This window comes from Mandrillus leucophaeus, unplaced genomic scaffold (assembly GCF_000951045.1).
Source record: "Mandrillus leucophaeus isolate KB7577 unplaced genomic scaffold, Mleu.le_1.0 Scaffold484, whole genome shotgun sequence".
NCBI classification, from domain to species: domain Eukaryota; kingdom Metazoa; phylum Chordata; class Mammalia; order Primates; family Cercopithecidae; genus Mandrillus; species Mandrillus leucophaeus.
Window position 1 is genome coordinate 1,246,234 of NW_012105187.1, and position 17,153 is coordinate 1,263,386.

The following is a 17,153-nucleotide window of genomic DNA, read 5'->3' on the forward strand; positions in this document are numbered from 1 at the left end:
TGGGATTACAGGCGTGAGCCACTGTGCCTGACCACTTCTGAGTATTTAAACTTGACACAGGATTCCACTGACTGGGCAAGAATCTCCTCCCCTGTTCTACACTGAATACCATGGGATCCAGTGACCTGGGCTGCGTTCCCTTCATGGCCTCTGGCTGAACTGAAGCTCAAGGGACTTCAGCAAGGCTTTCATCAGCTTTATTGTGAAGAAACAGATCACAGAATCTAGATCTGGAACATACCTGCCCCTGCTCAGAAAACCCGCCCTCTGCTGGTGCTGACCAATGCTCTTCACCATCACAGTTTCATTGGCACAGAGTTCCTATTTTCCTCAATGCGTTTTCCCCTCTTCCCTTCACAAGGAATCTCTGTCTGCATTTCTAGATCCACTGTCATCCAGTTCATGTGAGCCCACCTCTTCAAGCCCAGTTTGGACAGAAAAAGGGTTCACTCTCAGCGCCCTGCCTGTGTTCCCGAAGGAAACGCCTGCACATGAGCAGATGGGTAGAGCCAGGAGAGCCCAAACCTCAGACCCAGGCCCCACAGGGTTCCCCTCTTGCCCCAGTACTCAAGAAGCGGCTTTGTTAACAAGCCTTCCATAGCTTGTGTTTCACCTTCCTGAGAGAATGGTTGAGGCTTCAGAGAGAGTATCAGCAGATCTCTTTAGAGACGTGAAGACTGGCATTTGTGGGGAAGCAGGAGAGTTAGCTTCAGAGGACTTGGGGTGAAGCCTGACACTGCCTTATTTCCTTACCAGCCATGGAACCCAGGACTGAGAGAGGGCAGGCAGATCCCTCAGCTGCACCGAGGGCCACTTGAAGGAGCCCTTTCAATAAGGCAGCTCAGCACACATAGTCTCTCGAATCAAATGCTTCACAGAAAGCTCTTGAGGCCTAGGTCCATGGAGAAGGTCAGGATTGCCTCACCTGTGGTTGCAGAGGGGCAAACCCAGAGAAACTGTCATGATCCACTACAGACGCCACAACCTGAAATCAAGGACAGGAGGGTGTGAGGCTCTGCCAACAAGGTTTCCATTCTTCTGGGTCTCCCTCCTTGCTCATGCCCTAGACCGGTTCTCACTTGAGTCTGGTTTCAGACGTGGACAGTAACTGAGGATTAGATTCCTGATCCTCTGGATTAGGATTTCAGCAACGGAGGAAACGAGTATTCACCCCACCCCTGCTAACAGAGGCTTGCTTTCTCCTCTCTAAAAACAAATGTTTTTATTGAGGTGCAATTTGTATAACGTCAAATTACCCTTTTTTGTGTTTTTTTTGTTTTTTTTTGAGACAGAGTCATGCTTTGTTGCCCAGGCTGGAGTGCAGTGGCGCAATCTCAGCTCACTGCAGCCTCCACCTTCCAGGTTCAAGCGATTCTCCTGCCTCAGCCTCCCAAGTAGCTGGGACTACAGGCATGCACCGCAGCACCTGGCTAATTTTGTATTTTTAGTAGAGATGGGGTTTCACCATGTTGACCAGCCTAGTCTTGAACTCCTGATCTCATGATTCACCTGCCTCAGCCTCCCAAAGTGCTGGGATTACAGGCGTGAGCCACTACACCCGGCCAAGACCTGGATTTAGAAGAAGTCCAATTTAAGACATAGTCTAAACACAGGGCTGTGGAAGTGGGGAAAGACTCCTCAGCCCACTAACACGTTAACTACAAGGAGCATTAATCCAAGAGGATCCCATGCTGATCTCTTTCCCCAACATGTTCTTTCCATATTTATTTTTATTTTTGGAAAGAATAAAAATTCTTTTTTTTCTCTGTTGCCCAGGCCTAGAGTACAGTGGTGCAATCATAGCTCACTGTAACCTTGAACTCCTGGGCTCAAGCGACCCTTTTGCCTCAGCCTCTCCACTAGCTAGGCTGGTCTCAAACTCCTGGCCACAAGTGATCCTCCCACTTCAGCCTCCCAAAGCGCTGGGATTACAGGCATGAGCCACTCTGCCCGGCCTTCTCTTCACATTTAGTGAGCTCCTCATGGCTATGTTTTCCCTCCACTGGCTCAGTCCCCAAGACTCAGCATCCTGTGGGGAACCCTGTGGCTCTCACCCAGGGTCAAGCTGGAAGGGAGGAATGGGAGCAGCCTGGAGAAAATAAACTAGAAGTGGTTGCCTATCTTTCAGCCAAACCTCTGTCCTAGAAACAAGTCTCTTGTTGCCATCCCAGGGACAGAGCCACAAGGAGGCTGCCCTCTTCTCAAGAGTCCCTCCCACCTTGCTCCACATGGCCCAGGCCACAGGAGACTCAGGGGACACCTACCGTCGCCTTGCCTAGGTAATCCTTCTTGGCCAGCTGAGCCACTTGTCTCTCATTTGGTCGAAACAGCCTGCCCACAGGGATCACCACTGGCTCATACAGCTTCTGCTTCTGTAGCACAGAAAACGTAGCATTTCCTTATCTGAAAATGGGGGTGACGATGCTTGTCCTGCCTCCCTCAGTGAATAGATGCAAGAATTTATTGAGATAACCACATAGAAGCACTTTTTCCAAATGAGTGTTGTCATTACTCTAGGGTGTTCAGGTAGGAACCCTTGGTTTGAATACCACCTTCTGCTGCGAGGCCACGTGGACATTGTTTGCTGCTATATGCCCAGCACCCTCTTTTCCCAGAGGAACTGCTCCTCTCCCTCTCTGTGTGGTGTCCGTGGGGTTCTCTAATGGTGTAGACGGCACCACCGCAACGAGGCTGGCCCGGGATTGAGCGAGGCTCATGAGAGTGTTCCCTTGGATGAGTGTCTGCTGACGAGGATAGGCATATAAAGACTGACTTGAGTCCTCTTCTCTGTGTTTTAAAAATCAGATTTAAAGCTAGCCTTATTCACAAATATGCTTGAACGATGGATAATTTTTATCACTCATTCACATAATCAAAACATTTTTTGGGCAGGCGTGGTGGCTCACGCCTATAATTCCTGCACTTTGGGAGGCCAAGGTGGGCAGATCACCTGAGGTCAACAGTTCGAGACCTGCGTGGCCAACATGGCAAAACCCCATCTCTATTAAAAATACAAAAATTAGCCAGGCATGGCGGCATGCGCCTGTAATCCCAGCTACTTAGGAGGCTGAGGCAGGAGAATTGCTTGAACCCAGGAGGCGGAGGCTGCAGTGAGCCGAGATCACACCACTGTACTCCATGCTGGGCAACAGAGCGAGACTCCATCTCAAAACAAAACAAAACAAAACAAAACATTTTTGCTGAGAGCTGTTATGTGCCTAGCATTGTGCCAGGCTGTGAGGACTCAGTGGTGATCCAGCAGACGTGGTGTCTGCCCTCTCAGTGCTTACAGTCTGTGCAGCGCCGCTCCAGCATCCGGTATCCTGTTCTGCATTGCCCAGGAGCCCCACTGCGAGGGCGGTGTGCTGCCAGGCCTCTGCCATCCCATACTCTAGGCCTCAGGTTCTCAGCACAGATTCAAGATCGTAAGTGGAACTATACCCTAACATCTGTGTTACCCAGACTCACAGAAAGTAAAAGCACCACTTTTATGGCTTCTCAATGGCATGTCCTCTGAGACAAAAGAGAATACAGTGAAATCCTCTCCCCACCTGCATCACCAATACGCTTACCCAGACACACTCCATGGCCTTGTCGATTTTGGAATGTCTGGGCTCAGACTTCATGCTCGTGGCCAATGCTAACTGTTCTTCAGCTTTTTTCCATTCCTCCTTCTTGGCATACATGAAAGCAATGTTATATAACACCTAGAAAAGTACAGACCGCAACATAAAATTTGAGACTGCTCCAAATCAAGGTGCCGGGGAAGGGCTCACACGTGTAGTCCGGGAGTGTTGCTGGTAGCCTTTCTCCCTTCCTCAGCTCTCCTGGGAATATCTAAGATATAGTGCAGTTAGTCTTGCTATTGAGGTACATCAAACACAAACATGGTGTTAAGAAAACACCATGGAATGCATAAATGCAACATCATGTGTACTCTTCTAACAATCAAATAGGTTAGGAACGGACAAGAACTATTGTATGCAGTGTATTCAAACCGGTTAAAAAAGAGGAAGAAGAATTGTGCTGTTTTAGTGTGAGTTGCTTTAGTGAAAGAGTGACTTGCTCAAGGCTCCTTCTAGAGGCAGACACAGGGTTGGGAATAAAATACAGGTGTGTGGCCTTCCAGTCCAGCTCCTGCCACTGCGCCTAGGCTTAAACACTGGACAGGTACAGGGCAGGAAGAGGGATCAAGATGCAACCTCCTGTACCAGCACCAGCAGAACCTGGCCCAGACCATGTGAGTAAAAGACTAATGTAGCAACACAGGCCAGGCACAGTGGCTCACGCCTGTAATCCCGGCACTTTGGGAGGCCAAGATGGGTGAATCACTTGAGGTCAGGAATTCGAGATCAGCCTAGCCAACACAGAGAAACCCTGTCTCTACCAAAAATACAAAAATTAGCTGGGCATGGTGGCAGGCACCTGTAATTCCAGCTTCTTGGGAAGCTGAAGCAGGAGAATTGCTTGAACCCAGAAGACAGAGGTTAGCACAGAAGCCAGGGGCACCTTCGCCTGGGGTGGGGAGGGAATGGTAAATGCAACAGTAGTCATACTTTTCCAGGTGTTGAGTTGGGTTGTGGTTCTTGAGTGTTTATTATTATGCTTCACAATATACACACAGAATCAAATAATCGTTTGGATGCATTACCAAGATCTAAAAAAATGGCTTGACTGAAAGAAATGTTTTAAATAGGACATATGGAAATGAGGGGGTGTGACATTTGAGGCTAGATGATAAAAGACATTGACACTCTGTCTTGCCCTTGGGTCACTCGCTCTCAGAGGCGCCAGCTGCCACGTCATGACAAGACTTTAGGCAACCCTAGAGAGAAGTTCATGCAGCGACGAACTGAGGCCTCCTGCCAACAACGACGTGACCTTGCCAAACTCAGACAGGTGGCAGGATTGGTGTTTCTGTGGCATTAGCGGCTGGTGCTGAATGGTGGGGGCCAGGATGAACCCCAGAAGTGGCATCTGGACTCCTTTCAGGCCTATTTCTGAGAGTCAGTGAGCTACTACTGCCTTCTGAACTCGTTGGCTTCTCCAGCCCACTCCTGACCTTGTGTGCAGAAAGAAAGAACTCAGATCATTTAAAACTTCCTATTTGGTTTCAGCCGCCTTCTCTTAAGACATTTTCCTGCAATCAGTCTTTATGAACTGATGATGAGAATAACCTTGACACTCTTCAAACATGATAATGTGATTCTCAGAAGCCAGGATCATACCACATCAGGAAGAGAAGGATTATAAGTAGGGAAATGACTGGAAGGTCCCATGTGACAAAGAAGGCCTTAGACCCTGAAAAGTTCAGCTTTACTTGCAGAGAGGGTCACTCAGTCAGTATTTTCTGTCCTCCCAGAGCCATTTTAACCCCAGCTCCAGGGGAAACATTCCTCCCACGGAATTGTACTTTGATGCTGCTGTGACATAATCCTTTTTCTAGAGCCACTTGTCCCCCAACTTTTTTTTTTTTTTTTTTGAGACGGAGTCTCACTCTGTCGCCCAGGCTGGAGTGCAGTGGCCAGATCTCAGCTCACTGCAAGCTCCGCCTCCCGGGTTCCCACCATTCTCCTGCCTCAGCCTCCCGAGTAGCTGGGACCACAGGCGCCGCCACCTCGCCGGCTAATTTTTTGTGTTTTTAGTAGAGACGGGGTTTCGCCGTGTTAGCCAGGATGGTCTCGATCTCCTGACCTTGTGATCCGCCCGTCTCGGCTTCCCAAAGTGCTGGGATTACAGGCTTGAGCCACCGCGCCCGGCCTGTCCCCCAACTTTTTAATCTGTATAAGTGGCTGTCATTGGCTTATCGTCAATGTCTGGAGGTATTTTAGCTGTCACATTGGATGGGGAGTGGTGGTGACAGTGCTACTAGCATCTAAACGCTAGAGATGCTGTCAAAGTTCCCACAATGCACAGGATGCACCACAACCCCTCTCGCTTCCACCACAATACAAGATTGTCTGGTCCAACACATTAACAGAGCTACAACTAAGAAACCCTACTGGAGAAGCTGGCCAAATGGCAGCCAATTCCCACTGCAAAGCCCCATCTTCCCACACTGTGAGAAGTGAAGTTCGTTGCTAGCTTGCTGCAGAGTAGAGGTGGGGCCACATGTCCCCAGAGGCCGAGGGTGGCTACAAACTCTATTATTAGCCCCGAGCGACCCTGGGAACACTTGACTTCTTGTGCCTGAGAAACTAAAGCAAGGGGACTTTTGTCAGCGATTTTTCTAAAGAAAGGTCTGTGACATTTACAGGAATTTTGGTTTTCAAAACTGCTAGTATATATTTGGAAGTAGGAGGGGTGGGAAGGGCCAACTGGAAAAAGTAAATGAACCTGCAAAGTCAAAGCCGGTCATGTCTCTCCCTTTTGATAACAGAGAAAAGAAGTTGTTCTGCAGAAATCTTTACCTAAATATGTGCCTTGAGCTGTTCTTTGAGCAAGAGGGGACAGATTTATTCCAAATTATCCTCACTCTCTCTTTAGGTATCAATCAAGTACATGGGGTAAGAACCATGGATAGTTAAGAGTGTGGTCTATAAACCTGAGAACTGAGCAAGGTTCTGGCAGGTCCTGCATGGACAATGAACTCATGATTTTGGATTTGCTAGCAAAATGCTGAACAAATAGCTTGTCAATCTGAATTGCTAAACAAAACATGCAAATTATCATGAATATTTCCACAAGCCAACATACTCGTGTCCAGCCTCCCTTCAGAGAGCCCAGTGTGCTCATTTTTGCGTGGTCCTTTGGGCTTCACATTTATAAAACGTATGCCCCCAGGTAACTGATGACAATGCCTTGATGAGCCTGAAATAATCCATCTCAGTCTTTTCTTCAAGGAAAATCTGAGTCTCAAGGCAGAGGAGGTAAAATGGTTTTTCCGAGCTCCTGGAGGTGTCAACAGATCACTGTGCATCTGAACTGTCAGCTGTCCATCCAGCCATGATCCCCGCCTGCCCAGGCCAGGCCCCGTTCTCCTTACCTCACAGGCAAACAGCTTGAACTGAAGCCCCAGGATCTTATAGTCTATCAGCTGGTTCCCTCGAAGCTGAATCAAGGCTTCTTTAAGGTCTTTGATAGCCAAATCGTATCTGCAGGACAGAGGGAGAAAATACAGCAGTCTAGTGCATGGAGGAATAAATGCAGCATAAAATGTGAGTCTGTTTCTGCCTTCCCCATCTATTTCACTGGGACAAGAAGCCTTTCAGTTCCTTTTGACCCATTCTAGTTTTCAGCAATCCTGAGCCCAAGTATTCTATAGAACTCCTTGGGAATGGTGCCCCCCCACCAAGGGCTGTGCCTCGCAGCAACCCTGAGCGCCTCGTCTTGGACAGTCACAGGGAGTTTCTTCTCTACTGACTGCATACAACTGTCACCTTTCTGACAACCTGGCTTCTCGCTTTCCAGTGAAGCTCTCATTCTCTCTTGAGAGCTCCAAGCAGAGCCAGCACCTGCCCCCAGCCTGTGTCCCTGCAGAGTGTTCAGAGCTGATTTGGAATACTGCTCACTCCTGGCTCCCACCATCAGGCCAGGCCAGCCTGGCACAGCTCAGAGGGGCCCCTTCTCACAGCTGCCACCATCAACCCCCTGCCCACTGCCTTCGCCCATGGCTTCTTTTGAGTTCAGCTTAGAGCTTGGTTTTGTGGTCTTGTTTCCTCATCGCCCCCACTTCTGCCTCCTCCCCACACTTTGGAAAAGAAAAAAACAACCACTTAAGCTATATGGTATTTCCTCCTTTTTTGTTTGTTTTGTTTTTGAGACAGGGTCTCACTCTGTTGCCCAGGCTGGAGTGCAGTGGCAGGATTTCAGCTCACTGCAAGCTCCACCTCCCGGGTTCAAGTGATTCTCCTGCCTCAGCCACCTGAGTGGGACTGAGCTGGGACTACAGGTGAGCCCCACCACGCCCGGCTAATTTTTTATATTTTAAGTAGAGACCAGGTTTCACCATGTTGGTCAGGCTGGTCTCAAACTCCTGACCTCAATTGATCTGCGCGCTTTGGTCTCCCAAAAGTGCTGGAATTACAGGCACAAGCCACCATGCCTGGCCCCAGATAGTTTTTCTAATGCTGCTCCCATTGCCTTGTGCTGCTGGATCGGCGTGAAGCTGACTGGCTCAAGGTATATCAGGGCTGCTGTCCTGGGACTTGTAGCAGAGAATGGGAGCTGGCCACATCAGTGGGACCCACAGGCATGTGGGTGGGACCTGGACACACACTCCTGAGGATGCTGGCCCGGGCCTTGACCATGGGCTCCACAGAAGCCCTGGTGGAAGGGAGCCATTGCTGGGCCATAGGGAGTGGGAGCAGCAGGCACAAGCTACCCAGCCTGGCTACCCTCAGCCTCCCGACCTGGCAGGAACAAATTTGGCTGCCTGGTTGTGGCTCACACCTGGGCAACTGGACTGTAAGTCTGTAAGTCCCTAGTCCACCATCTGACCCGGAGCTGCCAACCTGGCTTCTCGTGGAGATAAGTCTGGAATGTGGACACGGGCTGGCAGGAATCCTCGAGAGGCAGTGTGGTGTAGCGAAGGGGCCAGGAGCCAGAGTCCAGATCCAACAGCTCTGCCACTAACTGGGGGACCCTAGCAAGTCACTTCCCTGGCCTGAAGTGCCACGCCAACATTATGGCAGCATATTGTATACAGGGACATGTTACATGCACAGAACATAGCATATAGGGAGCTTGCCAGTATATGGATCCCATTTCTGGAGTCAAAGCCACCTGGACTTGAGTCTTGGCTCTGTCACTTACTGTCTGGTGAGAAAGGGCAAGTTACCTCACTTCCCTAAGTCTGTTTCCCCATCTTTAGAATAAGAGGATAATAACAGCATATACCTCACAGGGTCACTGTGAGAAATAAAGGAGATGAAGCATTTGGGTACCTCAGACAGTACCTGGCACACACAGTAATTTATTACTGTTGTTGTTGTTATTTTACTTTCTTTAGCTCTAACACTCTACCAATTAATCCATACACCAGCCACTTATTACATGCTTACTTAAAGCTCCATGCCATATAAGCTATTGTCAGGATATTTTAAAAATACGTGATGTAGAAGCTGAACTCTGATCTCATGGAAGTTTAGAGCTGAGCACAAGGGCTGGTTGGTCAAGACAATCATAAGGAATGGGTGCTAGTGTGACTGGGGGAGAAGCCATCACTGTTAGGGTTGAGGTAAGTCACACAGCGGCAGCAGTGGCTATGCAGGAAATAAGAGAAGAAAGCTTGGGTGTGAAATAGGAAGCTGGCTTTCTCTAGTATCCCTGTTAATAAAGATGATTGTAAAATCTACTAAATGCATGCAGGCCATTCTTTAAGTAGCAATGGGCCTTTCATGTCTTTTCCACGCATCTTTCTGGGCTCCTGGAAAGATGAATAAGGTACCCAGAAGTACCCCAGAAATCAGGTTCCTCTTTCTAAGCCAGAAGGTGGGGTAACTAGCTTCAATTCACTGAGCCACTGAGCCTCTTCCACCGTGAAGGGGACAGACAGAAGCAGAGGTTTCCTGTTCCCTGGCAGCTGCCGTTTCCACTGTGTTCTATTGCCTGTTTGGGAGCTCGCTGAAGGTCTCAGAGGGCACACACTTTACGTGCCGTCGGTATTAACCTACCAACGCGCCTTCCTCCCTGCTGAGCTGGCTAAGCAGATGGATTTCAGCTGGGAAGTGACACCACCTGGGTCTATCTGGCATTGCATGGGCCCAGCAAAATCCTCCTAATAATTCCCTAGCCCATCAAGATGTCTGCAGAGGCCCAGTGCAATGGCTCACGCCTGTAATCTCAGCACTTTGGGAGGCTGGGGCAGGTGGATCACCTGAGGTCAGGAGTTTGAGACCAGCCTGGCCAACATAGTGAAACCCCCGTCTCTACTAAAAATACTAAAAAATTAGCTGGGTGTGGTGGTGCGTGCCTATAGTCTCAGCTACTCAGGAGGCTGAGGCAGGAGAATCACTTGAACCCAGGAGGCAGAGGTTGAAATGAGCCAAAATCATGCCACTGCACTCCAACCTGGTTGACAGAGCGACACTCTGGAAAAAAAAAAAAAAAAAAGGTGTCTACAGATTTGGGCCTGGTGGGAGAGAGAGAGAAATAACTGACAAGTTATTCAGAGCATTTGCTTTGTTTTAAAGACAGCGTGGATCCGCCCAGGCAATATGGCAAAACCCTATCTCACTAAAAGTACAAAAAATTAGCCAGGCATGGTGGTACGTGCCTGTAGTGCCAGCTACTCGGGAAGCTGAGGTTGGAGAATCACCTGAGCCCAGGAAGTCAAGACTGCATGAGACGTGATTGCACCACCCCACTCCAGCCTGGACGACAGAATGAAATCCTGTCTCAGAAAAAAAAAAAAAAAAAAAAAGAAAGAAAGAAAGAAAGAAAAGAAAGAAAACCCAACAACCAAAAAAACAGGGTGGGGCCGGGGCTGAGGTTTGAGCCTGCAGTTCCAGTTGCTCCGCCAGAGGCTGGGGCAGGAGGATCACTTGAGCCCAGGAGTTTGAGGCCAGCCCGGACAGTATAGTGAGACCCCTTCTCTAAAAAAAAGATTACTTATTTTATTTATTAATTTTGTTATAGAGACAGGGTCTCACTATGTTGCTCAGGCTGGTCTCGAACTCCTGGGTCCAAGCAATCCTCCCACCTCAGCAAGACTGCAAGTGTGAGCCACTGCACAGGGCCTAATCAATTAATTTTTAAAACAGGGAGGGGGCATCCTTGCTCAGTGTCGTTTTTAAACATGTCTCTGAAAGCATCGGCCTGCTTCCCAGCCCCCTCCCTCCCTGCTGCAAGCCTCTCTTCGGCCTTTCCACTTGTTTACCCAGAGCTGCAGCCCTGAAGGGGGTTCTGCTTTGACACACAGCTCTTTTCCCACTGTACAGGGTCGCGATAAGCTCAGTATGAGAATCCCAAAATAGCACTCAGCGCTGTGTGCCAGTGGCCCGTGCTGCCGCAGCCCCTGCCTCCCTCTAGCCCTTCTTCAGTGGTTCTCTTTGGGGCCATGTGGAAGCATCCCCCAGGAGGCAGCCAAGGTGCTGGCAGCTTCCCGCTGGGCTCTGCTGGGCTGGGCGTGGGTGCTTTCTTCACACTCACACTTCAGTGACACCCCGTGGGGCGCCTTGACTGCACCCAAAGCCGCCTCTCCTCCCAGGCAGGGTATCCACCAGCTGAAGCAGCAACCTTGCCATAGCTTTTCACAAGCTCCAGGCTTGAGAGAGTTTATAATCCCCATTTCTGTAATACTCCTGGGAGGTTTCTTAGGAACCGCTGAAGTGAACTGCTTGTTCCCGTGCTGCCAGTGCCCCATGCGTCCGGAGTCCGCAGCTCATACACCTGCACCCAGGATAATGGAATCTCAGCAAGCTGAAAGAACGTCCAAACGTCAGACACCTTTGGGAGGCTGCAGTGGCTGCTGTGACAGAGGTTTGGGCCCACTCCCTTTTCTGTTTCCAAGTCAGCAGGGAGAAGGCTTTGCTATGGAGCCTCATTAAGCCAGCTCCACGGAATGGGTCTCACCCTTATTGTCATGGCCTAGGATTCATAATGCACAGGATCTGAAAGACAGCTTTGAGCCCCTGTGCCTTTCAGATGACAAGGCTGGGCCAGAGAGGCGAGACAGCTTGGCCGTGGTCATCACTGAGACTCCGCCTGCCTTTTCAGAAATGTGCTCTAACTTTGTTCTGTTGGAACTTCATAATGACGGAAGAGCAATACAAAAACATATGAAAGTGGGGAAAATAGAGGGAAATAGAGGGGGGAAAAAACCTCCATCCATAACATTATCAGCCTTAAACAATTGCGTTTTGTAATCTGAGGGAATTCCTTTTTTCTTTTTTTCCAGACAGAATCTTGCTCTGTTGCCTAGGCTGGAGTGCAGTGGTGTCTTCTCGGTTCACTGTAACATCTGCCTGCCAGGTCCAAGCTATTCTCCTGCCTCAGCCTCCCAAGTAGCTGGGATTACAGGCACCTGCTACCATGTGCTGCTAATTTTTTGCATTTTTAGTAGAGATGGGGTTTCGTTATATTGGCCAGGCTGGTTTCGAACTCTTGACCTCAGGTGATCCACCCACCTTGGCCTCCCAAAGTGCTGAGATTACAGGTGTGAGCCACTGTGCCCGGCCAATCTGAGGGAATTTCTATCCCACACATTAAGAAGTACTTTCTCTAGCCCCCATCCCACTTACTTAAAACTACCTTTTACAGCACTTACCCGCTTCTGCCTTGCATTACAGTTACTGGTGTTCTTGACTTGTTTCCCCTTTTTAATTTATAAGTCCCTTGAAACAGACTATATTTTGCTCACTTTTATTTAATCCAACACTCATTTATTGAGTAACTACTATGCTGGATACTGAAATACAAGCATGAGTAAGTAAAGATTTCTTCTCTTACGAAATTCGTAGAGTAGTGGAGAAGACAAATACGTACAGGGAGCAAATATCTGTCATGGGCCAGACATGTTACAAAAGGAGGCTCAAAAGAGGGAGTGGGCACTGCCCTAGTGGTTGGGCGCGGCTGGGGCAAAGGCACGGAGGATGCATGAGTGGGCGGCAGCAACTGAACCACATAAGAACAGGCAAGGGAATTTGGCTTTTATCCTGTAGTCATGGAAGCCACTGGAAGTTCTCACACAGATTGCACTGTTTGTTTTTTTACAAGATCACTCTGGAATACGAATGGAGGGGACAAGAGCAGTGGCTGGGAAATCAGTTTGGAAGTGACTGCAGTAGTCCTGGTGAAAAATGAGGGTCTCAACCAAGGTAGTGCTAGTGGGGATGGAGAGAAATAGGTGGATTTAAGAAATATTTAAGAGGTCAACCTGATGAGGTTTAGAGAAAGAGACATTCCCTGGATGGATCCCAGGTACAGATTCCATGAGAAATGGAGGCCAGCCGTATGGGAGAGGGTGGCCTTGCCCAGGAATGGATCCTCAAGGTTCACATACGGACTTCTGTATCCATAGTCCCTGAATTGTACATAAACGAATGTGTGTGCTTGTGAGTCTATTTCTGGAAACACATTTTGCCATTTAACAACCACTGCTGCAGTCATAAAAGGGAAAAGGGTCAAGAACAGAACTTCAAAGGGAATACCAACACCTAGGGAATTGCGCAAGAGAGCCGGCTTGAAGTTGAGATTAGTGCCTCATTTGTATAATTTCCTCATTGTTGAATTACAGATAAAACTTGGTAGATTTTTCTCTCAGGTATAACTATTAATATTACCAATCACAGATTAATTGAATCCTGGGTCTTACTTTTAGACCTTTCCAAGATCTTTCTAATCACTCAAAACCGTAAACTTCCAGATCCTGGGACTCACGGGCATTTTTTCAAGGAAACTCTTTCTGGGAGCCTTCACTCTTTTGCCAGTTAGTATTTCTTCTTTATAGGCTATTAGAGCTCACTAAGGAATGGCCTTAGAGTTTGTGTTTTGAGATTTAAGATCGGCTGAACGATTTGTTGTTAGGCCTCCCTGCATATTCTATAGTCTGGAGATGGGGTAGCGGGGAGTGAGAAAGAGAAGGATGTTAAGAGAGGGAACAGGCAGTTGGAGGCAAGATGTCAGTCAAGATAAACACCTGCTGTACCAAAATATCTCATGTGTCCCATAAATATATACACCTACTGCGTACCCACAAACATTAAAATAAAAAAAAGTAAAATTAAAAAAAGTTTATAAAGTCATAATAAATATGTCACATTAAATATGGGGGGAAGAAAAAGCTAAATGCCTGGATATCTTCCCCCAATCCCAGGCTCTCTTTCTCCCCAGATTGCCATTGTGTCTGGTTTTTCTTTTAGAAAAGACTTCACTTCTACTTTCACTTCTTCAGGTAACTAACTGCATCTACATCTTTAAAGTCCTTTGAGCATCTTGTGGTTGCCCTTAGCAACAGCTGCATACACAGGTTTTACAGGCTGTTTCTGACCAAACCATAGGATCAAAGCCTTTCAGGGTGGAAGAGAATCAGAGCCCAGCCCTCTGTCTGATGTCTGGACATCATCTACAATCTCCCTGCTGCTCCATCCATGCCTGGCCTCACCCTCACCCCACTCACACCCTGCACAGACCATTTTCACTGTCAGAAAGTTCTTTATTAGGCCAGGCTCGGTGACTCACGCCTGTAATCCCAGTACTTTGGGAGGCTGAGGTGGGTGGATCACAAGGTCAGGAGTTCGAGATCAGCCTGGCCAACATGGTGAAATCCCGTCTCTACTGAAAATACAAACATTAGCAGGATGTAGTAGCGGGCGCCTATAATCCCAGCTACCCAGGAAGCTGAGATAGGAGAATTGTTTGAACCCGGAAGGCAGAGGTTGCAATGAGCCAAGATCGCGCCACTGCACTCCAGCCTGGGCGACAGGGCGAAACTCCGTCTCAAAATTAACAAAAAAAAGTTCTTATCAGCCTGAGCCAAATTCCTTTTCCCTAGAACTTATGCACACTGGTGGAACAATTTCTACAAAGGGTCAGTTTCCCATCCCCCCAAACATTTGAAATTATCACTTAGAATTTTTTTCCTTTGTTATTTGTTATGAGATATTTGTGCAGGATGAGAGGGAGGAGAAATTGAGATTAACTTTCATTTTGAATTTATTAATATTTGTACTAATTATTCCATGTTGACTATAAACAAATCTAAAAATACAGATAGGGTGATAGAAGAAAATGGATTTTCCTATAATCCCACCATCCAGAGAGAATTATTGATAACATTTTGGTCTATGACCTTCCAGACTTTATTTTGTGATACAGAAATGGGACTATACTATACACACTGTTTTGAAATCTGTTTTTAAATTTAACATCTGGCCGGGCACTGTGGCTCACGCCTGTAATCCCGGCACTTTGGGAGGCTGAGGTGGGCAGATCTCCTGAGGTTGGGAGTTCGAGACCAGCCTGACCAACATGGAGAAACCCCATCTCTACTAAAAATACAAAATTAGCTGGGCATGGTGGCGCATGCCTGTAGTCCCAGCTACTCGGGAGGCTGAGGCAGGAGAATCATTTGAGCCTGGGAGGCGGAGGTTGCAGTGAGCTGAGATCGCACCCTTGCACTCCAGCCTGGGCAACAAGAGTGAAACTCCGTCTAGGGGGAAAAAAAAAAAAATTAATGTCTACTGCAAATGTTTTCTGTATAAATACATATGCTACTTACTTACCTGTGTTAATTTGTTCTTATAATGTTAATTTCTATTATTGTTTTTGCAGCTGAATTATATTTCCTCAAATGGATTAAACCAGGTTTTGAAAATGCATTTTGCTGGGATGAAGCCAGGTTTTGATGCAGTTTCATGATCATCCCCATTCTGTGACAGCTGAGCACCTCATAGGAGACCTCCATGGGTGACCCCATCAGGGACACTGGTGGGGTGCCACACCAGCTGAGTATCAGGCCCGTGGTGGTTACCTAGACTCATTGTGCCTGTGACACAGCTGGTTTATAATCTGGCAGCAGACCTGCCTTCCCTCCCCAGTGAGAACTCCTGCCTCACCTGCTGCTTTATTGCATAACTGTCCCCAGAAGGGCCAGTCACATTTCCCAACAGAGGCTGGGAAGCTACTTCTCAAACACCAAGTCAGCAACACTGAGACCCCTTAGGTTTCTCTTCGAAATTCTCCAGTTGGTGCAACATGGAACCACTTACTTCTCTGTTTGGTAGTAGAGCATCCCTCGTTGGAAGTAAGCCACTGCCAAATGCTTGTCTCGGTTAATGCTTTTGGTAAAGGCCTGAGGAGAGAAGGGTCCAGACATGGCCATGATGCAAGGCAGCGAGGAGGTGTGAGATAAGCCACGGCTCACAGAACCCTAGCCCCCTGCGGTGCCCGGCTCTCCTGTCTGCCCTCCTCGGCACCTCAAGGCCCACCCTGTGCTCTCACGGTGCATTCCGCTTCACTCTCACATTTAGGAGCTCAAGTCTGGGACAGTGGTGTGCATCCCTTGCATCGTCATTCCAGTTCTGCTGTGGATCTACAAAACATTCCTGGAGCCATACAGATTCCATCTGATTTCTGCTTTTGTTAGTCATATATGGCCTAGAAAAGCTACACAAGAATCCAATAATGGCCCGGTGCAGTTGCTCACACCTGTAATCCCAGAACTTTGGGAGGCCAAGGCAGGTGGATCACTTGAGCCCAGGAGTTCAAGACCAACCTGGGCAAAATAGTGAGACCCCATCTCTATGAAAAATTTAAAAATTAGTCAGGTGTGGTGGCACATGCCTGTGGTCCCAGCAACTTGGGGGACTGAGGTGGGTCGATCACTTGAGCCCAGGAGGCGGAGACTGCCGTGAGCTGTGACAGCGCCACTGCACTCCAGCCTGGGCGGCAAAATGAGGCACCCTGTCTTAAAAAAAAAAGAAATCCAATGATACAAATAAAGACAAAGTAGACTATAAGGGTGCAGACACTAAGGGATTATCTCCAACAGAAATCTTAGATTAAAAAGGACTAAAGCATTTTCCCAAAGGAGCTCATCATTTTAAAAATGGACTTGATAATATGAAGCACCTTCTTTGTAACTGTCTCTGACCTTCTCTGAGAGTAGAATTCCGAATAGATAGTTTAGACATTTACCTGATACTAATAAAAAATACATAATATCTATATTTAAAATATAGTGAGTTATATTTAATGACCTCATTCCCGAGTTCCTTTTTCATTAGTGTAACTTTCATTTCTATTATTGCTGTTTTAATAATGTGATTAGATAGAAGCTTTGAGCCAGTAGACACTATGTTACTAAATCAGTACTTTAAAATTTTTGGTCTTCTGTCTTTCATTCATACGAATTTAACTGCTGTTTGCTCTAATTTCTTTGAGTTCTCCTAGTTTGAGTAGAGTACAATTTTACTGTGAAACAATGCAGTGAGACTGTGTTGTGAAGTGAAGGTAGAGTTTTTAGAGGTGATAATGATGTGAAACATAAAGATACAATTCCTGTGCAACACAACGGAGCACCTTGTCCAGGAGAGTAGTAATAACTATTTATTGCTCCGTGGAAGATAAAAAAGATAGGGAAATAGGAGAAGCTTCTTTGAAAAATGAAACATCATTAGCCGGGCTTGGTGGTACATGCCTGTAATCCCAGCTACTTGGGAGGCTGAGGCAGGAGAATCGCCTGAACCAGGGAGGCGGAGGTTGCAGTGAGC

At 47.7% G+C, this 17,153-nt stretch overlaps 1 protein-coding gene across 2 annotated transcripts in view; it reads right to left on the reverse strand.

Moving 5' to 3' along the window:
- The window catches only part of NCF2 (neutrophil cytosolic factor 2), a 36,247-nt gene that overhangs the window by 16,578 nt on the left and 2,516 nt on the right, over nt 1-17,153 (reverse strand). For both annotated transcript variants that reach the window (XM_011995342.1, XM_011995341.1), the window contains exons 3-7: nt 15,651-15,733; nt 6,986-7,094; nt 3,573-3,707; nt 2,265-2,372; nt 926-985 (exon numbers count right to left, since the gene is read on the reverse strand). In XM_011995342.1, coding sequence (XP_011850732.1) covers nt 926-985; nt 2,265-2,372; nt 3,573-3,707; nt 6,986-7,094; nt 15,651-15,733 — 495 coding nt within the window. The remainder of the gene's footprint in view (nt 1-925; nt 986-2,264; nt 2,373-3,572; nt 3,708-6,985; nt 7,095-15,650; nt 15,734-17,153) is intronic.